This window comes from Manis javanica, chromosome 11 (genome assembly GCF_040802235.1).
Source record: "Manis javanica isolate MJ-LG chromosome 11, MJ_LKY, whole genome shotgun sequence".
Taxonomy (NCBI): Eukaryota; Metazoa; Chordata; class Mammalia; order Pholidota; family Manidae; genus Manis; species Manis javanica.
The window spans coordinates 105,117,199-105,141,316 of NC_133166.1; the positions used below are offsets into that span (position 1 = coordinate 105,117,199).

Below are 24,118 nucleotides of genomic sequence, written 5' to 3' on the forward strand. Positions count from 1 at the left end.
CACTTTTCATGTATTTATTAAACATTACACTTGAAAAAGAATGACTGGAACACAGCCCTTTGCACAGTACTTAGAAAATCAGGAAAAAAGAAAAGAAAAAGAAAGAAGGAAACCCTCTGCTCTTCCCCAGGGAGCAGGAAGGCGGGGAGGCCGCCTTCCCCGGCCGCAGCCCGCAGCCCGCACTGCGGACAGATGCCCAGCCCAGGGAGCAGACCCTCCTGGGGGATACACACTTCGGGAAGCTGGCTGGAGAAGTGGGATTTGGGAGCAATTCTTCGGAAAGCCTGCGACATCTGCAGCGGCAGAGGCCTGGCACAGGAGCCTCTAACTGCCCTTGGGCACCACAATCTGCTGCACGTAGTTGACAACATTGCTGTGGAGCTGGGAGGCGGTGGCCGTGAAGGTCTCCCTGGCAAGGGACCGGGCCGCCTCGCTGCCGCCCATCATCGCATGGTACAGTGGAAGGGTGTACTTCTGTTTCCCCTGCAGTGAACACACACACAGGCCTGAGCAGCCTGCTCGGCGACTCTGCCCGGCCCCTGCTCCCAGCGCCAGTCTCACAGCAGTTGTGGTCAGGGGCCACACGGGATGTGGAAGTGCTGGAATGAGCAGTTTCCCAGACACATGTGCTCTTATTCTGGCATCTTCCTGGGGGCCAAAGATTCATGCAGACAGACCTCAGTTTCCACTCCAGTCCACAATAGCAGAGGGGCATCCACACTCAACAAAGCAAATGTGGAGGGCCGGCACAACGGCGCTCCAAACTTGGAGCAAGCTGTAAGTGGCTAGCCACTGAGCTGGCAGCAGGTGGCAAAGGAGGCCCACACAGACCTGAGGGCCAGGAAGGTCCACCTGCTGCCAAGCGGAGGGGAATCCGTAAGCCAGAGGCACACCAACCAGAGACAGCTCGGCACAAGGCCTGGAGAACACCTCTGCAGCTCCCGCCGCGAACAGATGAGGACAGCTAGGCATCGCTCCGTCTCCAGCCCAGCGCCCACTCTGCTCTGCATCTGATGTCCTTCACCCGAAGAGACCCCGTCCTTCCCCAGCAGGGCAGCCCTCACGCGGCACCCAGGAGCCAGCTGGCATCGCAACCCTCTCAAGTCACAGGCTTCCCCAGGGAGAGGAACCTCTCACTCTGCCCTCCGCTTGTCGGTCTATCCTCTGGCCCCTCTCCAGGACCAGCCCTTGAGCTACGCATCAGCCCTTGTCTGAGGCAGGGGTTAGCTCTGGCCCTCAGGCCCCACCAGCGTATCTGCGGAAACCCCAGCCCGTGGGTCTCCCCAGGACGACGCCTCCTCCAGCCGCACTCACACACACTCACAAACACAACGGCAGAGCCGGGATCCACCTGTGGGTCCCCTGCCCTTGGGAGAAGGGCAGTCGGTAAGGCTCTATGCACAGGGTGCTGCCACGCCGGCTGGGCACCCACCTGGCTCTGCAGGAAACCCTTCACTTTCCAGAAATCTTCCTGGTGGTCGTTCTTGAGAACGATTTGGCCCCATCGTAGTCTCAGCTCTGCATTCTGGGCATCTGAGATCTTTGGGTATGTCTCCCCAAGTTTTTTCACATTCCCTGGAAAAAGGAAATGGTTAAAAATGACTCTGCCAGCAGACCCATGTGTCAGAGGCCTAACCCCATGATGGCCCGTTCTCAGAGGCACAGTGTGTCTGTCCAAGGGCCTCCTGAGGCCGAGGAGGAACTCCAAGGGTCACCAACCGCCTGCTTTACTCTCGCCCTGCTCATTTTGCGCCCCGAAGTGTAAATTGTCCCAGTGACCAGGGCTCCTCAGGCTCGTCTGCAAACCTCCCGTAACACCACACTTCCAGCGATCATGCTGTCTCCTCCCCGTATTAAAGCACACCCACCCCCTAAAACACACCTCTTTCTCCTATGGCCGCCAACCTGCTCAGAGTCATCCTGCCTTTCACCTGTTTTCTGATCGACACCCCTCAGAGAACGTGATTTCTGAGTGAGCAGCAACACAGCCTTAGTGGTCCAGAGCTTCAGCCGACGGGGCCCGAACTCCAGCCCCACTATTTACTGGCTATGGGACCCACCTGGGCCTCATGTTCATTCCTCATTACCTGGGAGTTATAATCAGAGCACCTACCTCAGAGTAGTTATGAGGATTAAATGGCTTAACAGAGGCAAAGAGCTTAAAGTTACCTGCATAACTCCAAGACTCGGGGAATGCTAAGCTTTATTATTTTGTTCCCTGCCGCACTTGTGTGTATAACCTACATTGTTCTGTTGACACATTCCTGTGACGTGCTGTGTCCACTGGACCCTCCCTCCTACAGCCATAGCCGCCTCGGGGCGAGCATCACGTATGCTTTCGGAGTCTCCCTCCCTCTAGGCCCTGATATGAACCTCTGCACACGAGGAGCCTTGATTCGCCAGGCCCAAGACATAATTCCCTCCTTATTACCAGGCGGGAGAGGTGATTTCCGGAGGATCGTATCTAGAAAGTAAACCAGCTGGTAGGTCTTCCAGCTCGAGATGGCCACGGCTTCAATGGCCTTCATGTCCAGCGCCTCAGACGCCCAGAGCTCCGCCAGCTCTTCAGCAGGCTTCATAAGGGAGTCCCCAGGGGAGAGATCGGGGAGGTAGGGAGGCCAGCCGGGGGTGTGCAGCCATCGGTCAAACTCAAAACCTGTTGGGCAGAGGGAGAGAAATCCTGTTGGGATTCGCTGGCAGCATCACGGTCCCCCTGCCTAAGCAGCGCCCAGAGACCTCAAGCTCCTGATGGCCTCTTCATCCTGTCTCCAGGGGCCACCATCACTTTCCCACACGACTGCCTGCTCCAGCAGGGTCCCTACATGACACCAGGGACTGTCACAGGTAGACCGGACCTGCCTCCCTCTCTACTGGGACCCAGGGTTTTCTGCTCCAAATGAACGCTGTGTTGAGAAACAAGCAGACGGATGCTTTCCCTGCTTCATTCAAGTTCACGTTCACCTTCAGATGACATCAGAGCTGGGCAATGGGGCTCTAGCGCCAGGCTGCCTGGGTTCTTTTCCCGGCTCTGCTGCGCTAGCTGGGAGACCACGGGCATGTTACATACCCCTCTACGCCTCAGTTTCCTCTGTAAAATGGGAACTGTGAGGATTCCAATATGCATTAAGTTTGGCATGCTGCCTGGTGCATATAAGCACTCAGTAATTATTAACTATCACTCGCTGCAGAGCCTCATGACCTTGAAACATGGGCCCCAACCAGACAGTAGGTGCTGAGTCTGACCAATCCCAGCTGACTTCCCCACAGCAACAGCGGAGTGACTCAGAGGTCACAGCATGAGGCAGGGCCGCGTCTCTGGGGTGACATGCTGTTTTCCACTCTCCTTCAGGAAGCAGTACCTCCCAAGCCGAAATCAGGGCATCCTTTGGGATTTTCCTTCGCCCAGAAGGCGGTCTGAAGTGACGCCACGCTCTCAAGGCAGGGACTGCGGCTGCATCTGGGCAGTCCGCCTGACCACGTGTGTCCAGGCACCAGGGGCGAGCGGAGAGCAAGGACACGCGGCGGGGAGGGGAGGCCCAGGGGGGCTGCGAGGAGTCATGCCTGGGAATTGGGACCTTGGTTTCTTCCCAAAGTGCCACATACTAGATTCAATGTCTTCCCAACCCACCTTAGTCTTTCCAAGGGTAAATCAGAATTCTCTACTATCTCCTAGAAACCTGCGGGCCAGAGCTCACCTGGAATGGAATCCACTCTCCTTTTCTTTAGCTCAGGGAAATATTCCAAGTAGAATTCCAGAAAGTCATCAGCTAAGATACTTTGGAACTTGAATTCATTAACATAGGCCTGTGAGGAAGGAGAACTCCAGTTACCGTGAATTCCGTGGCAAGTAGACCCTGTTTCTGTTTCCCTCCAGCCTATGCTCAGGCCCAGCTGCTCCGTCTGCTCCCCTTCCCTCTCCCCTCATCTCTGAGGCAACGGTACCTTGAGAAAATTGTCAAACTGATCCTGGTCACCCACCAAGTGAGCCAGGTATGAGACAAAGCAGAAGCCTTTCTCATAGGGGGTCTCATTGTAGGTGTCATCCGGGTCAACACCTGCAGAGAAAGCAGACATGTACAGCCTGTCGCCTCAGGGATCTTCTCTAGCTCCAGACCCAAGGCCTGACCATTGGGAGAGATCAGAAGCCAGCATCAGGGACTGTTTTCAGATCCATGTTGGCCTCTCTCAAGGCATGTCAAAAAGCGCTCTTAAAGGGCCATTAACTACGGACCTAAGAAGAAAAGAGATGGGCCTCTGTGCCTCCTCCAGCCCAACTGGCCACGACCTACACTCAACCTCCCCTCCAGAACAATGGGCTGTTTCTAGGAATTTGCTAGACGAAGATAAACTAACAGTCTGCAAGTTCATGTTCACGGTCAGTGGCACCAAGGAACGTGAGCTTCAGATGCACAAAAAGGTTTTAGATTAGTCACACATGGAACTAAGCAAAAATGCTAGAAAACAAAATGCATGAGCTTGGACAAGTCACATAACTTGTTTGGTGCTCAGTCACATGCTCCGTAAAATAGGCTAATACTCACTCTACAAATCTCACAGGTCTGCTTTGACCTGAAACGGAATGGCAAAGAGCCTCGTAAAGTGACAGGGACCCATGTGAATCCAAAGCAACCGTAAGCCATTAAGGGCTGCGCAGAATCAGGCAGAGCTCCTTTCTGGCGGGAATGGCTAAGAGCTCTGGAGGGCTTTTCCCTCCCAAGGAGAGTATCTAGGAGTGCAGCAATCAACATGAAGCTTGAAGTAACTTGGGGCTCCACGTTCAGTTTCGGGGAGGGGGTGTTGGACAGAGGCCTGCTGGACCTGGTTCGATCTTCACTCGGAGCTTGTTGAGCGGGTGGTCCTCGCCAGTGATGTCCATGTGCTGCCGCAGCAGAGCCCGCCCTGCTGCAGCTTCCAAGCAGGTGTAAGCCGCCCCTGGGACAGAAAGAAACGACAAATAGGCCCCAGCAGCGTGACCACATCTAAGTGCATTTTCCTAACGGAAGAGGTTGTGCTGCCCCCTTGTGACCACAAGAACAACAACGGCCACCTGAAGGTTAACTCTTGTCACCTGTCACCTGAGGTCGCAGAGTCACTGACAGGACCTGGCTCAGCCCCAAGCTTCCTGCTGCTCTGGGCTACAAAGGACTTGGTTAGCTCAGGCGCTGGTCCCTTCCCTATATGGGGGACGACACACTTTTTCCTCTGACAGTTACCTTATCTTGTCAATCTATTTTTATTTTTAGAGACAGCAATTTGATCTTCTCTGAATACAGATTTTTGTCTGACTTCCTGTCAGACAAGAGAAACTGTCACCCAAAACTTCTAAGGGTCTCTACATCTCCTCCTGTCTCTAAAAATGACTGAGGGGATGGTGGAGGGAGGAGTCAGGGACCGGATTTCTGAGCTGGCCACTTCAGCCACCCTGAGATGCTCTGACTCTAGGCAAGTTACGTCTTTGGCCTCAGCTGCCCCGCCTGCACAGTGGGATAACGTATCTGCCTGCAGGATTCTTAGTGGCTGATTAAGACATTCACAGACAGGCTCCTGCTTTATGTAGTCTGGATGAAAGCACACATTTGTTCTAACTTTCTGGGAGGCAATGGGCAATATGTGTCAGATTCAGAGAGTATACTTCGAGGAATTTATGTTATTGAAATCATCTGAGATATGCATGAGCATTTATATGTAAGGATGTGTATCAAAATATTTCATTGGAAAATTGAAAACTTATCTCCTGGAGATGGAATAAATTATGAAACATTGAGACTATATAGCTATAGAAGAAAATTTAGACTTGGGAAAATGCTTAACTTTATTATGTTAAAGAAAAGACCACTGTAAATCCATGTAGATCTGGTGATTCACACACACCCATAGAAAAATGAAAGGGCATACACTGATTATCTCTGAACAGTAAGATTATGGGTAACTATTTTTTTGGTGTTTTTTTCACATATGCCAAATAGGTTTTGATCAGAGAGATAATAAAACTAACTTTTGTCTAGCCCTCTGTGGCCTTTCACCAGAGCTTTCTGCGCCCTTCATGCCCACTTGAATCCTGAAACCTGAGGAGATCACGGTGGCTTCAAAGGCTGAGGAACGGGGTACAGGGTCCTCAGGAGAAGGATGGGCCCCTGAGCTGGCTTACCAAAGAGGACAGTCGAGATCCTCCGCTGGGCATACATGGTGAAACCCTCATTGAGCCAGAATTCACCCCAGTTGGCATTGGTGACCAGGTTCCCAAACCAACTGTGAGAGATCTCGTGGATGATGACATCAGCTAAGGAGCGGTCCCCAGCTAGCAGGCAGGGGGTGACAAAGGTCAGGCAAGGGTTCTCCATTCCTCCAAATGGAAAGGATGGTGGCATGAAAAGAAGGTCATACCTGCCAAGAAAGCAGGAGGTCACAGAGAAGCCGCACCTTCTGCCAGGCCAAACCCTGCCTCACATACTCCCGCCACAACTTTCTTGGCCTCCTTCGGAGCCCAGAGCCACGCAGCCACCGAGCAGGCAGTGCGCGGCCCCCGCCCAGGGCTGACGGTGATGCCCGCGCTCCTCGGGCCTCCAGCCAATGCGTGGGGGCTTCCCAGTCCCAGGTCTGCCCTCTCAGAGGTGGCTCTGGGCCCTGTCCTCCCAAGTCACTCAGCTCGAGGGTGGCCAACGTGGGGTCACAGAGACCAAATGGAGCCTTTCATCTAAGGAGCCTAAAGTCTGAAGGTGTCAAAAGGAAACATGGAGGGTGTGGCAACCAGGAAGGACAGGCCGGCAAGGCCCCCAGCCAGGGTCTCTCGGGCCCCAGACTCAGCCGACAGTGAGGCAGCTTTTTGCACCAACAGCCTTCACTCCGGCTCCCTCCTCAGCAGCAGTGACGAGGCCGGGCTTCTCTCCTCCTCTCCCCTCCCCTCCTCCCCTCCTCTCCTTCTCTCCTTCCCTCCCGGGGCCTGGAGGGCCTGTGCCTGGAGAGGGAGAGAGTGGGAAACCAGGGGCTCTGTGAACGAAGGGCACCGAAGTTGACGTGACACCACACCTTCCCCAGATGTAGGGTCCAAAAAGTCTCTCTCCGGTTGCCAGAAATTCTTCTAGGACCCCATCGTACTCCTCCCTGGCAGCCTCGATCAGGCAGGGCTCCGCCCACACCCGGCTCCTAAAGACAAGAGCACACAGAAAGCAGAGTGGCATCTGGAGACCGTCTCAGGGACCCCATCCTGAGGGCACCTATAGAAAATTGGCGTCAGTCTTGTACCTGAGACAAACGACTGTGACAGTGGAGAGACAGGAGACGCAAGACCAGATCCCCTGCCAGATCCCATGGACTGCTCCCCACCCTGGGAAACAATCCCAGACAGCCTCTCGGAGGTGGTGGCTGCCCGCCATACACAACAGGCTCAAACCCATGGCGCTACGATTTTACTTTGTTTTCTCCAGCACCTGATGTGACCTCACAAAAGTTATTTGACCTCTCTGACCCTCAGTTTCCTCATCTGTAAAACAAGCGGCAAGGATGAAATCAGGCAGCACATCAGAGCCTTTCACACAGCGGCGGGCACGCTCGATGCTGGCCTTTCTCCCTACTTTCAGGAGCAATGGAGCAAGGCTTCTCACAGCAGAATTCTTGGAAATAAAGGAACTGTAGAGAACTATTAATGTTAATAGAAAAGTGTTAACTGTCTTAGATACCAGAATGGTATTGTAGGACTATAATGATATTATAAGAATGTCTTCATTCTTAGGAGAGGCATCCTGATGTACTTGCTTTTAAATAGTCTAGCAAAAACAAAACAAATTCACACACAAATAAAACCAATTTGGCAAAATTGGATGGGTATACAGGTGTTCAAAGCATTATTATTTCAATTTTCTACATGAACATTTCATAGTAAAAAGAAGGGGAAACAGGTGAAAAGGGGGAAAATCAAGATCTAGTTCAGGGGACAGTTGGGGCTGATGAGGTAGGTGATTAGCCTGAGGTCATTTGCTGAATTCTAGGAAGAGCTGACCTCAGAACCCAAGGGTCCTGTAGCCAAAGAATGTGCCCTGGCCGAGGGTCCCAGGGTGCTCCATGAACCGTTCTCCCGCATGGACACCCTGAAGGGAGACACAGGGACCAAATGGATGGGTCTGAGGACAGATGCAGGGAAGGCTTCCTCTTTGCCCCTGCAGAACCCCAGGAACTATTCTGACAGGAGAACAGGGAGCAAAGTCAATGCTTCCCGAGCAGTAGAAACAAAGGGTTGGCAGTGGGATACTTGCTCTGCGAGGGTCCACCAAGCATCCAGGGCCCTAGAGTGTCCACTGCCAGATCGGGGGCGGGCAGAAGGGGGCGGAGGGTGGGGCAGGAGAGGCCCTTATATGCCAGGTGACACGCTGAACCTTCAAAGCCCGGAACACTTTAAGGCAACAGTGATACTATGAGATGAAGTTCTGAGAGAGCTCACTCCAGCTACAGCACACAGTACATACTCAACTACGTGAGTGAGTCAGTGTCCCCAAGAGCAGCACATAGGAGAGAGAAACGGGTCAAGGACAAAATCTTGGGAAGCACCAACCAATACCCATGGGGCTGGGCAGAGGAGAGACCAGGAAGGATTAACCAGGAGGTCCCAGAACCAGGACAGAGTCGTGTCACGGGAGCCAGAGAGAGGAGGGTCAGCAGAGGCAGGTGAAAAAGAGCAGAGCGCCGAGACGAGGGCTGAAAAGCATTCACGTGTGGTTGGCGTAGAGGCCGCGCTCGCTTATTACAGGAGATCCAGGGCATGAGGGGTGGGGGCTGGAGTCCAACAGGTGGAAGCAGTAAAGGGAGAAGGGGCGGTAAGTTTACCTGCTAAGAAATTCAGCTCAGAAGGGAGGGAGAAGGCAGGGTGCTGGAAGGAAGTGGAGTCACTGAGGTTTGGGTTTGAATTTGTTTTTTGCTCTGTTTCAGCTATTGGAGATGGGGGCGTAGTTAGGGGTTGAGCTAAAGGAGGGGGAGGCCCTGCAGACTTGAAGAGAGAGAGGTAAACATGAGGCAAAGCCCCAGGGAACAGGCGAGGGTCTGCATCAATGGCCAGGATGATGCAATTTGGGTTCAAACAGAAGGACAGACCCCTCCTCAGAGTCCGGAGGGAGAAAGGGTAGCAGAAAGCAGAAAAGATACTTTCTACATGGAGGACAGGAGGCTGACAGAATCCTATCTGATGGCGTAAATATGCTCAATAGAGTGGACGACAGATTATCTGCTGCGAGTGCAGCTGTCTGGAGTCTTAGTTTAAGGAGAGTGAGGTCGGAAGTAAATAAAAGGACCACTGAGCAATACTGAATGCATGTCTGTAGCAGAAATCATTTGTATTTTTCCTGAAAACCACACAAATGTCTATTTCAACTTTTCTTTAATTTCAACTTTTCACCACGAAAGCAGAAATGTGTAGTGGTGGCAGTCTGCACCGTTTCCCTATTCTCTCCATCTCTCAAATACCCAGGCCAAGCTGGGCAAAAAGGGAACTGCCAGGCCCAGAGAGGCTGCCTGCAGGAGCTGGAGAAGCAGATACAGTGGGGACATTATGGGAGGGAGGCCACCAGAGGGCTGAAAGGTTAGCAGCATGATGTCAGAGGATGAATGGGGCCAAGGTGTTTACCATTTCGGATATGGTACAGATCACACAATGCCTACGTGCAAGACCTAGATTCTAGACTGTGAGAGTGTGGCCTCGAGTGCGGTGGGCTGAGTCGGGTGCATTAGTCTCCCTGAGCAGAGGAGGTTGAGAAACCCCAAAGCCACCCTCAACCCCTGACTCTGGAAAAAAAAAGTCACCAAAAATGATATGACAGGGCACCAGGTGAGAAAAAACCACATAGAAGTCAAAGTCTTCACTACTCTGTGGACTGGTCGGTTACCCCCTCGGACATCAGAATTAGGAATGTCCTCCAAGCAGGCTACCTCGGCTCGACTTGCTACAGCTGGAAGGTGAGGACCGGTCCAGACAGGGGATGTCTAAATACTTGCGCCAGGACATCTATGCCCATCAAAGAAAGCAGAGTGCTCAGTCACGCCGGAGTCTCATCACTGGCTATCTAGTGCAAGAAGCACTGGGTCTACAACAGAAATACCTGAATTGGAATTCCAGTTCTGCCAATGACATGACTTTGCACAAGACATTTCCCCAAAGCCTCTGTTTGCTCATCTACAAAACGGCAACGTAACCATCTCCCTCACTGCCGCTGTGTGAGGATGAGGTAACACATAAAAGGGACTATGGGGATTTATCTATTACTCTCTTCTGCTCAGGACTCGCTTCCTGCAGTGACAGGGACCGGGACTGGTCATCCTTTGTGGGAAGAACCTCCCATCTAACATGCCCTCACACGACCCTAGGAGGGACCCCTGAGGCAGGGACTACCTGATGGGGGAAGGAGTAAGTCATCACCACCAGTTAAATGGATTATGTCACCTGGACTGAAGTCCTGTGCTGTCATTTGATTACAGAAGGTTCAGAACAGTCATTATCATCCAGGGTGTTTAGGACATACTGTTCCTTCACTGCCCATCAATTGTTCATACTCTCACTAACAGAACCTTGTTAAGATTAAATTCTCTAAAATGGCATTCCTTCACTTATTTTCCTGTCAACAGCAAAGCTGACGTTGCTCTGGTTACCTACTCTCCCGACCATCAGGAAGACAGCCCTATGGAAAGCTGAGTACCTGCCTTCCGACAGGTGTGTGCTCACCGTGGAATCCCATCTGCCATTCCCCTGATCCCCAGGAACTAAGGTTCAGGTTCCCGGCAGTGCTGCTCAGCCCAGCTACGAAGTCCAAGGACTGTTACCTAATCCTGTAAAGGATACCAGCACCTGCAAGCGCAGAGAACAGGGCCAGAGATAATGAACAGCCACAGAAGCAGGGACAGTGTCCCAGCTTTACTGGCCAACCTTTGACCCTCTCACATTAGGATTAAGCTATACCGGCAGGTAATGTGACTGCCAGCAAAAACCCATACTCCCAGTCAGGACACCTGACAAAATCCGCATTTATCTCCAATAAACCCATCTAATTTCACAGAGGTACCTCTGTCACCAGAGGATCAGGTTTATGCATCTGGAGCAGACAAGAAAGGAGCTTCCACTTTCCTCCCCAGAGGGAAACAGTGAGATGAAAGTCAAGTATTTCCAGGAATTAAATGCTAGAGAAAATGGGGAGATTTGGTACAAAGATAAAAAAGCAAATATAGCTCTGCTTGAAGGAATTTACAACTTAAGGATACTAATAAAGCTGAATCCTTTAAACTGCCGCCTAAGTTGCAATCTCACTCTACAAGGTGGCCCAGGACAGCAGTTACTGCTGGCTAGCAGCACTGACGGGCTCTTTCCAGGCAGCAGGATTAGAACGGAGGGAGGGACGGAAGGAAGGAAGGGAAAGAGCACTTCTCCAGCTGTCCTATGCCACACGCTCTCTGCTACAGAAAGGCCATGCACTTAGAGAGGACCGAGGCTGCCCCAAGAACCACGCCACCAGGTCAAGCCAACTTTACCTGCGGGGTCTGTGTCTCCTACCTGGGTCCAACTTCAGCAGAAACCAGGTCTCCGATGGCCAAAGCTATCAGATAGGAGGGGACGGGGTGACACATCTGGAAGAAGACCTTATTTGGACCTCTTTCCTCCCAGCTGTTAGCACTCATCACAGCCGTGAAGCCATCTGGGACCTGACAAGAGAGAAAGCTTAGGGGATCTCACCTGGGCAGAGCCCGCTTTTGCTCAGCTTAAAGAATAACACGACAAGCAACCTGCATGGCGGTGTTAATGACCAGAGTCCATCTTGAAACAAAAGCTTCAAGAAACTAAACTGTGCGAAAGTCATACAATCTGACACAAATAACATTTCTGTAGGTGAAGGAAGCCTTCAGAGGTACCACTGGATGGATGTAATACTTCAAGTGACACATGACCTGACAGAGCTGAAATTATATTTTCAGTCCCCAAGGCGGCACACTGAACCGTAGCTCTCTTACCTCAATGAGAGCTGAGTACGTGTATTTCACGGCAGGAGTATCGAAGCAAGGGAAGAAAGCCCGGTTCAGGACAGCCTGACCCTGGGTATAGACAAAGGGCTTCTTCTTTCCTGCTGTCTGCTCAGGAGCCAACCAGCAAACCTAAGAGAACGGAAGAACATTTCAGAACTGACACACACACTGCGTGAGCTCTGCCCGGCCAGAGGAAAGCAGCTGGCTGGCATGGGAGAATTTTAGGGAATCCTTACAGTCCTTCTGCCAGCCAGTTTGGCTCTAAAATGCTCCCTGTTAATGTGTATTTAATGCACCCTGGAATCCATGACAAGGTGTGACTTCACAGGACAGACACCACAAAGGGTCCATTCCTCACTGTATCCCATGGGTCATCTTGAGAATTCCAGACCTGGCCTCTGACCCCTTTCATCCTGTCTTCCTTCTCTGCATCTTTCTCAGTGTAGTGGTTCCTCATGGACAAAAATAAAAACAATACAGCTGTATTTGAATGTGGGATAAAAGACACAGAAAAGCAGAACTAACCTGGGGGGGTGTCCATGACTAATATGTTTTCCATTCCTAACATCGACCCTGCACTGGCTAGGATTTTTACTTTGTTTGTTAGTCCTCGGCCGAGGGCAAATCTGAATGCTTATAAGAAAGCCAGGTTTTGCCTACAGCAAAAAGTTCACTTACAACATAGATATAACTGTGCGGGGAATGAGGATATGTCAGCACCAAACATAACTTTAGAAAAGGATTACAGGATTCTGGGAAGGTTTCACAGGGAAAGCAAAACTTTCTGGTTCAAAGTGGAGTAGGATTTATGTTTGGAAAGGAAGGGAGAAGACATTCCCAAGAGGGTGGGTAGTAACATGAAGAAGGGCAAGGGTGGGAACTGGTGACCGTTTCAGGTGGGAGGCGTGCCCAGGCAGGCGTGGCGTGGGGCTCTGAACTCAGGCATTGAAATCAGTCTGTAAGAGGCGTTTCGATGCCACCTGGGGAAGCTGGCTTGCTTTGCTTGGAATTTGGTTTGTGTGTGTGTGAAAATTCAATGAGTCTCTTTCCAAAGAGTACAGTACAGATGGAAAGAGGGAGAAAGGGAGTAACTTCACAGTGGAGAAATTGCACAAGCACTACCAGGCGACCAAGGCCATCAGTCACGAATCATGTTGATACTATGGACGCTAAATATGTGACTAATGTGGCACTCTACCTTTCTGAAATTCCCCTCAGTTTTGCTGTGAATCTAAAGTGCTCTAAAAAAATAAACCCTATTAATGAAAAAAAAATTGATGAGTTGACAATCAGAGCTACACCACAGGGACCTCACTAGATAGCTGGCACTGCATTAGGCACTTACAGGACAGCTCATTTAACTTCTGTCTGGCACTAGACCCTTTCCATGGCACATCTTATTCAATATTGGCCATTATTCCCTCCACCACAATTCCTTACTCCTCATCTTTGCTTATTTATTTTTTTGATGACATGAAGAAAAGAGAATGGAGGCGGCTGGCAGTACATACGCTACAGAGAGTCTGAAGTGACGCTGCTACCTTTGGGATTAGCTGAGAGCCCTCACCGGGGTGGTGGAAATGAGAAAGAATAAATACAAGTGCCATACAAATAAACACAAGTGTGACAGTGCAGAGGGGAGATCTTGGTAAAGCACAGATCTCTGCCATTATGACTTGAATTAAAGCTATTTAGTTTTGATGTTTAATTTGATGTTAAATTTGAGGTGCCACCTGCAGAGGCCATTTTTATAGTTCTATAGTTTAAGTTAAGGGGGGCTACAGTAGAACAGAGCAGCAGGGGCATTTCCAGGAGTTGCTTTCCCCGGGGGGGCCCTGGGATCGCCTCTGCCCTAGAGGTCCCTTCGCATTGCTTTGCACTTTGGTTTTTCAGACAAGTTCTACTGTGCTTCACTTATTCACCGAGTAGTGAAAAACGGAATTAGAACTGCCCTTTAGAGCCAGTTCTAAGAACAAACTGGCTAACTTCAGTTGCAGGCAAGCCGCCTGTGAAATTTGTACATCACCTTATCCAGGAAACGACTAGCAACCACAGCCTCAGGCCTCTCGCGAAGGCTTCCCCGACCCTTAGCCGATGGGGGCACAGAAGCTTCCACCCTCTCACTGCCAGCGTTGGCTCCCCTGCCCCGATTTAAGATTTAAGAGTCAATCAGCAGTGAGAAGGCCAAGCTATTGTAAAGTCTAGTACATCCTAATTCCACTTCCCACTTTTACTCAAATTCTCTAGTTCATCAAACCCAGGGCTTCACAGAAGGGAACAACTCCGGGGTTCAGAGCTGCTTCCCCCTGTGCCCTGGAAGCAGGAGGCCGCACAGGACCAGGGGCCGAGTCAGCCTCCGGGGCTAACGAACCAGCAGGAATTAATTAGCTCCTATTCGGGGACCTAACCAAACCCCGTGAAAATCAAGTTCAGTTTATGACCAGCTCTTCATCCAGAAAGCCGCGCAGGATAAGGTCACTCGGCCCGCAGAAATGGAAACCCGGGACGGCGGTGTGTGCGGACAGGAACGGGGAACAATCCGGACGAGGCCCCGCAGTGGCCGGGGGCGCGAGCGCGGCGGGCTGGAAAGCGCGGCGGCCGGAGCGGTCGGCAGCCACAAGAGGGAAGCTGGGCCGGCGCGCAGGAAACGCGGGGGCAGGCGAGGCGGCGCGCGCGGGCGTCCCGGGCCCCTCCTTCCCCGGCGCGGGCTGGGCACTCACCCCGGGCCCCTCCCCGACGCGGTAGGTGAGTAGCAGCTGGAAGCGCTCGCCCGCGGGCCGGGGCTGCGGGAAGCCCACGCACAGGGCCTGGCCGTAGCGCGAGAAGGGCCGCGTGTGGAAGGGCACGGGCTCCGCGGGCGCCTCCGAGCCGGGTCGCTCGCGCCGCAGCGCCGCCGCCGCCACCTCGAGGCACGGGTGCGAGTCGAGCCGCAGCTCACTGGCGCCCTCAGGCACCAGGCAGCGCAGCTCCAGGACCGCCGTGCCGCTCAGCCCCCGGCTTCCCGGGCCCGGCCCCGGCGGTCCGAACTCGGCCCTCAGGTCCAGATGCAAGTGCAGCATCTCGAAGGCCCGGAAGCTGGAGGCCGAGGCCACGTCCACCGCCTGCGCCGAGTGCAGCGGCCGCGGGACCGCGCGGTCGCCGCCTGGAGGCTCGCCGCTCGCCATAGGGGTCTCGTCGCGCTCCGCTGGGTCTCCTGCTCGGCGCTCCGGGACGGGAAGCCCCGCCCCGAGCGCCCCGGACCCAAGCCCCGCCCACCACCAGACCACGCCCCGCACCTGGGCGGGGCCCGGCCACGCCGCGCTCTCTGGCTCTCCCGCTGACCCGCTCCTCCGGCTCTCTGCCGTCCCCCTGGGCTTTGCCCAGACAGCGGTGCACAATTCGATCCACGCTTGCCCGAATTCATCCTACGAGATGTTACAGCGTTCCGAGTGGCACACTCCCCTCCGTTGTCGTTCCTGTTTCCTTCCAGGAAGGCAGCAGGTTGTACTGGATTGAGCCCTGAATTAGGAAGGGTCTGGGTTCGACCAGGGCTGTGCGCCACCTTGGGCAAGTCTCTCGCGAGAAAGGGGTTTCTGCACCTGTAAAATAGGAGTAGCATCTATCTCATGAGTTGCGAGAACTCAGTCAGGTAATGTGGCTAAAAAGACTTGGTAAACAGCACAGAATTCCACACCAGATCAATGTTCGTCCCCCTGGGATTCCAGCAGTACTCGACTCAGCACGGCACAATGGAGCGTTCGCCACTTTATCTCCCTTACTGTGTTATGAAGAAATGGAGCTAAGAAACCTGCTTTTCTGTATCAATGGGTCGCAACAGCCCTTCTGTGAATGGGAGGGATGTTTTTACTGACCAGCTAGGATATGAGATTTTTAAAAAGACAATATAGTGAGTTTTTCACAAAAGGAACTAGTATCCTATTTGTTTCCTAGTTTGTTAAAATATATTTTATTTTCTGAAATGCTTATGGCATTTTAAATTCCATATAAGGTCAATTTTTTAACTTACTGTTAGTGAAATCCAAAAACTTCAGAAAACCACTCTCCTGTGACATTGAGCATAATACTTGGTTTATCTATTAGAGATGTAATACATCTACCTTCAAATTACTCATTCTCTGGTGCAATGCATTTTTGGATCTTCATTACACACCAGCCATTAGGCCGGGTCTGGGGATATACTTTTAATAAGCCTGGCACAGTCCCTATGCTTGTGGTGTTCAGTCTAGCTCACATTGTAACTTACAGACGAGAAAACAAGTCGTAACAATTCCATGTGCTGTGCGATGATCTTGGAAGAACAAGATGCCATGAGAACTCAAGGGAGAGACACCCAGCCTGATCTTTCCAGTTAAATATTGCTGATGGAGAGGATTATTCTTGGGTGTAGGGTAAAACATTTATGGAGTTACAATGTTTGTTTAGTGTTAACTTCTTTCTGAGAATATGAGTGGCCTCATTCCCGTGTTCTCATTTCTTTTTCCCTGAATGGCTCCAAGTGTCAGTGTTTACCTCTAGATGGTGGTGTAACAATTCACTCACAGCAGAGATATTTAGGATGACTGTCTCCTGTGTAGAAAGGAGACACTGTGGACACAACCCACCTCTCCCCAAATTGTTTACTTTTGGATGGAACACATCTTTGACATTTCAAAGTTGATGGTTGAAAATCTTCTAGAATGGATGAAAAGCATGACTCTATAGATTTAAAAGTCACAATAAATCCCAAGCAGAAAAAAAAAACAAAACATAGATCTACATATACATGTTTTACTTAAATTAAGCAAAACCAAGACAAAAAGATAATCTTAAGAACAGCCAGAGAAAAAAAGAACTTATCAAAGAATGACAATTGGAAATTGGACCAACACCAGACCTCTCATGAGCAACAGAGGCCAGAAGGCAATTATCTTCAAAACACTAAGAGGGAAGAAAAAACCTGTCAACTTGGAATTGCATACCCAACTAAACTATTATTCAAGATGGAAGACAAATAGATTTTTAGATACTAATAATAAATGTTTACTATCAATAGACTCCCACTGAAGAAATTCTAAAGGAATTATTTCAAGGAAAATAATCACAGGAGGAATGAGGTGCAAAAGGAATGGTATGTAAAAGAAAGTGGATAAATTGAAACTAACATTGTATAAAACAAAAATATATTGATAGTTTGTGTGAGAGAATCAGGGTAAGATGGAAATATTAGACGAAGAGTGCATACTTATGAAGAGAGGAGTTAGAGCATTCTAAGCTCCTTGTATTATTAAGAGGAAAGCAGATTTAGGGATAAATGTGAGATTTTCCAAAGTAGATATATTAAAATTTTAAAGGAAACCACTTAAACAATATAAATGCAATATAACTCACAAACCAACAAATGAGAAAGCTGTGGAGTATTTTAAAAATCAAGGGAAAAAAGGGTATTATGCTCAGTGAAATAAGTCAGGCTGAGAAAGACAAATACCAAATGATTTCCCTCATTTGTGGAGTATAACAACGAAGCAAAACTGAAGGAACAAAACAGCAGTAGACTCACAGACTCCAAGAAGGGACTAGTGGTTACCAAAGGGGAGGGTGGGATGGGGGAGGGAGAAGGGGATTATGGGGTATCATGCATGATTGGTGCACATGATGTGTGTGAGGTCACGGGGAAGTCAGTGTAGCTCAGAGAAGACAAATAGGGACTCTGGCATCTTACTACACTGATGGACAGCGAGTGCAATGGGATATGGGGGGGGGACTCAATAAGGGTGAATGTAATAACATTGTTTTCTTGTGAAACCTTCATGAAAGTGTCTATCAATGATACTTTAATAAAAAAAAAAAAACCCAAGGGAAAAAAAGGAAAAGAGTGGGACAGGATAGTAGTTACCCCCAGGTTGGGGAGGCTTCTGCCTGTCTGGGATGGCAAAAGTTCATAAATGCTTAGATAAAAATTACGTGTCAATGTTCCAGCTCTCATACTGGGGGATGTACCTAATAACATAGACTCAAAATATATAAAACAAAAATGAACAGAATTACAAGGGAAAAAGGACAAATCCGCTAACAGAGAGGAGCTTTATATACCTCTCTCAATAATGAACAAAAGTTATACACAGATAAAAGATCTGTACAAAAATGTCAGTTTTGACCTATCAAAACACACAAAACTCTGTACTCTCTTACAGATTATTTCTCTAAGGCTCATAGAAAAGATCAGAAAGAGTCCCAAGAAAGTGTTTGTTCTGCAGATCTGGCAGAATGGAACAGCCAGAGCTGGAAGAGAAAAAACTCCACTGTGTGCTTTTGCCTTAAATACAAACCTTAATTTGTGGGAGAAAGGCACAAACACTGTCATCCTTAGGGTGCAGGTAAAAACTCATAGCAGTTGGGAGAAGGGAACAGGAAAAAGAAAATTTATCCCAGGTGGAGAGGCAGGGGTATGCGCTGGGCCAGGGAGGAGCAGGAACAAATGAGAAGGCTGCTCTCCTGGGACCCAGACACATGATTCCTGCCTAAACCTAAGGCTTAATCAGAACAAGGACCACCCCTCAACCCCACTCCCAAGCTAAACCTCTAGGAACAAGACTGGAATACCAGTGGGAGAGGTGCAGAGAAGAGCAAGGGCAGGCAGAGACCTTCCCTCAGGTGCACATAGAAGACCTGAAGCTGAGGGTCGACGTGGTGCTGATAAGCACCCACCCTAAACCCCAGGTGTCACCACAGGAATTTGAAGTCCATGGTGACCTGAAGGTAACTGCAGCAACAACAAACGTCAAACCCAAGCAGAGCACCGATCACATGACCTCCACCCACGCCCTGCCCCATTACAGGCCTCGCAAGAGGAAAGGTTCCCACTTTCAGACACAAATGTTATTTATATACCTCCGTGTCCAGATGTCTGACTTAAAAAGAAATTGAGACATTTAAAAACATCAGAACTAGATACACATTTGATCTAGACATTGGGACATGGAATTGAAGACAATTATATTAATATGTTAATGACTCTCATGGAAAACATGCAATACCATGGAAGATAAGATGGGTATTTTCAGCAGAGAGATGGAAAACATAAAAAAAAAAAAAATGAACATGCTAGAAATGCAAAACACAATGCTGGATATGAGAAATGCCTTCCCTGAGCTAATGGGCAGACTCAACACAGCCAAGGAAACAATCAGGTAAGTCAGTAGGAATTACCCAACTTTAATACAAAGGAAAAAAAAGAGGGTGGGGAAAAAAAAGACATCTAAGAGCTGCTGGATAATACCAAGTTGCCTAACCCATGGACAACTGGAATCCCAGAGATGAGAGAGAATGGGGTTTAAAGAAATAAATGGCTAGTTAATTAAAGAACACCTTCACATATTACATTTTTTAGTATTTTTAAAAATACAAAAAGAGAATCTTGAAGATAGCCAGAGTAAGAGACAAACAGAGGAACAAAGATAAGTACAGCAAATTGCTACTCAGAAGTGATGCAAACCAGAAAACAATGAAGTGAAAAACCCTGTTAAACTAGAGAAAAAAACTTTATTTTTAGTGAAGAGGATATAAGGTACTTCTGGGACAAAAACTGAGGGAATTAATGCTAGCAGACCTAATCTGCTAATGTAAGAAATGTTAAAGTTCTTCACGCAGAAGGAATATGGTATCAGACAGAAACATGGGTCCATACAAAGAAGAGTGCTAGAAATGGAATAAATGTAGGTAAAATAAAAATCAATCTTGTTCTTATTAATTGCTCTAAAACAGGGTTGCTAATTTTTTTTCCTCTTTAAGGACAAATATTTTAGGCTTCGTGGACCTTATGGTCTCTGTTGCAACCACTCAACTCTGCCATGTAGTATAAAAGCAGCCACTGACAAAACAAAGAAATGACTGTGGCTACATTTCAACAAAACTTTATGGACACTGAAACTTAAATTTCATGTAATTTTCAAGTGTCACAAAATGTTTTTTCCCAGCCATTAAAAAATTTAAAAGCCATTCCTAAACTGCTAGCCATACAAAGAAACAGGAGCAGGGTCAATTTGGCCGATAGGCCTTAGTTTGGTAACTTCTGCTCTAAAAGATAGCCTACTGTACAAAGCAAAATTTATACTAACAATGTACTGTGTGTTTAGAAGATACATAAAAGTAAACTGTATCTACAAGAAAAAAAGGAGGCGTAGGAAGGCAGGTGGAAACCTCCTCCCACACACACACCAAGGAAGCAACTACAGCAAACACAGCTGACCCTGAAAATGACCTGAAGACAGCAGAACAGGGGAAGAAGAGACCACCCAGAGAAGAGTGAAGTGGCAGAGGGGCAACCAAGCTGGACCCAAGCCTTCCCCCATCCCAGCTCACAGGCAGGAGGGAGAGGAACAGAGCGGGGTGGGGACAGGCACCCAGGAACTCTGCACACCTGGCTCTGGAGATCTACTCTGGGAGCACAAGTCCACACGGCCCTGGGTTCTGGTGATTAGTGGGGCTGGACGCCAAGGACAGACAGGCAGAACACCCCGGGAGGCTAAGACCCTAGCCACTTGTGGAGGACGGGCATGCTCTGCCAGTGCGGCTGAAACCCTAAGCAGGGACAGCAGTTTGAAGGACTTCCAGCAGTGGAAGGGTGCCAGAGGGTGAGGGCTGGATGGACCTTCCTCCATAGGAGAAAGGGCAGGTGGACAACACTTCCCCAGCCCTCCCTTGGGCCAACATATCAGGCAATCCTGGGAGCCCCAGAATGCTCCATCCCCTGGCAGTTCAGCCCTGAGGCGCTTCCCTGTGCACCTCTGGTGTGCCAGCCCACTCAGCCCCAAACATAAGACTTTGCTGCCTGGCAGTCAGGGAGAGGCTTTCCCAACTTTCCCAGCCCTCTCTTAGCCTGTTAACCTGGCAGCCCTGCCATCATTGCACAGCAGAGGGCAGCCCCACCCACAATGATCCCAGAAGAAGCCACTGCTCTGATGACAAAGGGCTGGCTGCAGCGTACTGAGACAGACCACTGCCAGCAGACAGAAAGGCAGCCACACACACTGCCCACCAACAGCACCTGGGGCTCCACCACAGAGGAGAACCAGGCACGGAGAGGAAAGAGTCCTGAGCTTCTGGGCACCACAGGACGCCTTCTACATAAAGCCATTACTCTCTAGACCAGGAAGCACAGCAAGTTCATCTAATACAAAGGAAGACACAGAAACCCTGACAAAATGAGGCAGAAGAATATGTTCCGAACAAAACTACAGGATAAGACACCAGAAAGAGGACTAAATGGAAATGGAGATCACCAATCTTCTTGATAAAGATTTCAAAGTAACAGCCATAACTATGCTCACTGATCTGCAGAAAAACACTGAAGATCTCAGGGAGGACTTCAGCAAGAGACACTGAAAAAGAGCCTCTCAAGGCTGAAGAATACAGAAACTGAAATGAAACATACAGTGGAGGGAATGAATAATAGATTGATTTAAGTAGAGGCAACAATCAATGACATGGGAATTAGAGAACAGGAACACAGCAAAGATAAAGAACAAAGAAAATCTAGGAATAAAAGGATGCTAAGACAGCTGTGTGACCAATCCAAATGAAACAATATTTGCATAACAGGGATACCAGAAGTAGGAGGGAGCGACAAAGGAATAGAAAGTCTCATTGAGGAAATAATTGTTTTAAACTTCCCAATCTGTGAAAGGAAATAATCATTCAGGCCATGAAAGCACAGGGAGCCCCTAGCAAAAGACAACTGCCAAGACATAATCAAAATTACAAAGATTAAGGATACGGAGTATCGAAAGCATCCAAAGAAAGAAAAAAGATTACTTACAAGGGAAACCCCATAAGGCTACCAGCAGACTTCTCAGCAGAAACTTTACAGGCCAGAAGGGAGTGGCATGAAATAGTTAATGTACTGAAACAGAAGGACCTTCAACCAAGAATCCTCTATCCAGCAAGACTACATTCAAATTTGAAGGGGAAATAAAACACTTCCCAGATAAATGAAGGCTGAATGAATTTATAATCACTAAATCAGCATTACAGGATATGTTAAAGGGACTTCTGTAGATGGAAATGTTCCTAAGCCTAAATAGTTTTCAGAAGTAAAAATAAACCCACAATAAAGGTAGCAGACCAATTACTTAACAATATGAAACTGAAACAAAAGTAGTAAAACCAACTATCCACAAAATCAGTTAAGGAATACAGAAAAAAATGCATTTTATGACGTTTACATAATGTATGGAGGAAGACGAAGAAAAAGGAAAATATATGAAGTGAGTGAGGAGGAGGAAGAAGAAAAGTACTTTCAGATTGTGTTTGAAGTACAGCAATCTTCAATTTCATATAGACTGTTAATATAGTTAGGAAGCTATCCATGAGCCTTATGGGAACTACAAACCTAAAGCCTGTAACAGATACACAAAAAATTACAGAGAAATCCATTCACACTAAAGAAACCCAACAAGTGAGGAGTATGAGGAAGAAAGAAACAGAGGAACTACAAAAACAACCAGAAAACAATTACTAAAACGTCGGTAAGTACATACCTATCAATAATTACCTTAAATGTAAATAGACTCAAAGCACCGATCAAAAGACATAGAGGGACAGAATGGATAAAGAAACAAGCCTTATCTATATGCTGCCTACAAGAGACTCATTTCAGACCCAAAGATATACACAAACTGAAAGTGAAGGGGTGGAAAAAGATTTCGTGCAAATAATAGGGAGAAAAAAGCAGAGTAGCAGTAGTTTATCAGGCAAAACATTTCAAAACAAAGAAAGTAAAGAGATAAAGTCCGCCATTACATAAAATGGTCAGTCCAACAAGAGGATATAACCAGTATAAACACCCATGTACCCACCATAAGAGCACTAAATATGTAAAACAAAGCTAACAGAATTAACAGGGAAAATAGAATGCAACTCATTCATTTTAGGAGATTTTAACACACCACTCACATCAATAGATCAACCAGACAGAAGATAAGTAAGAAAACAGAGGCACTGAACACACATTAGATCAGATGGACTTAACAGACATCTACAGAACATTCCACCCAAAAGCAGCAGGATACACATTTTTCTCCAGTGTACATGGAATGTTCTCCAGATTACATACTGGGCCACAAAAAGAGCCTCAATAAATTTAAAAAGATTGAAATTGTAGTAAGCAACTTCGCAGACCACAATGCGTATGAAACTAGAAATAAATCACACAAACAAAAAAGCCTATAAACACATGGAGGCTAAACAACATGCTTCTAAATAATCAATGGATCAACGAACAAATTAAAACAGAAATCAAGCAATACATGGAAACAAATGAAAACAAAAATAAACAGTCCAGAACAACAAAGGTGGTTCTAAGAGGAAGTACATAACAATACAGGCTTAACTCAAGAAACCAGAACAATCCCATATAAACAGTCTAAACTCATAATTAAAGAGACTAGAAAAAGAAATGAAACCCAAAGTTACTAGAAAGAGGGACATAATAAACATCAGAGCAGAAAGCAATAATATAGAGAAGAATAAAATAAAAAAACCCAACAAATCAAAGAGCTGGTTAAGAAAATAAACAAAATAGACAACCCCCTAGCCAGACTTGTCAAGAAAAAAAAAAAAAAAGAGTACACAAATAAACAAAATCAGAAATGAAAAAGGAATAGTCACAATGGTCACAAAATACAAGTAATTATTAGAGAAATCTATGAAAAATTATATGCCAATAAATTGGACAACCTAGAAGAAATGGACAAATTCCTAGAAAAATACAACCTCCCAAGATTGACCCAGGAAGACACAAAATCTGAACAGACCAATTACCAACAATGAAATTGAATTGGAATAAAAAAACTCCCCAACAAAGAAAAGCCCAGGACTAAATGGCTTCACAGCTGAATCCTACCAAACATTTAAAGAAGAGCTGACACCCATCCTTCTTAAAGTATTCAAAAAGTAGAAGAGGGAATACATCCAAACATATTTTATAAAGCCAGCATCACTCTAATACCAAAACCAGACAGACACTACAAAAAAATTATAGACCAATATCCCTTATGAACACAGATGCAGAAATCCTCAGCAAAGTATTAGTACGCTGAATTTAAAAATACATCAAAAGAATAATCCATCACGACCAAGTGGAATTTATTCC

The 24,118-nt window shown here is 48.1% G+C and overlaps 1 protein-coding gene across 3 annotated transcripts; it reads right to left on the bottom strand.

Moving 5' to 3' along the window:
* RNPEP (arginyl aminopeptidase) lies at positions 1-15,248 on the bottom strand. 3 transcript variants are annotated; one of them, XM_037015276.2, is made up of 12 exons: positions 14,433-14,575; positions 14,018-14,132; positions 11,980-12,120; positions 11,525-11,673; positions 7,027-7,143; positions 6,149-6,384; positions 4,819-4,932; positions 3,943-4,055; positions 3,696-3,804; positions 2,432-2,656; positions 1,433-1,575; positions 1-483 (listed from the first exon to the last, which is right to left on the bottom strand). In XM_037015276.2, the coding sequence occupies exons 1-12, from the start codon at positions 14,441-14,443 to the stop codon at positions 325-327; spliced, it is 1,632 nt and encodes a 543-aa protein (XP_036871171.1). In that variant the 5' UTR covers positions 14,444-14,575; the 3' UTR covers positions 1-324. The 3 variants fall into 3 exon arrangements, with proteins under 3 accessions (XP_036871171.1, XP_036871170.2, XP_036871172.1); XM_037015275.2 differs by lacking the exons at positions 14,018-14,132; positions 14,433-14,575 and adding an exon at positions 14,712-15,248; XM_037015277.2 differs by lacking the exons at positions 11,980-12,120; positions 14,018-14,132; positions 14,433-14,575 and adding an exon at positions 10,703-10,825 and having other exon boundaries at positions 11,525-11,662.
* Positions 15,249-24,118: the final 8,870 nt, after the last annotated feature.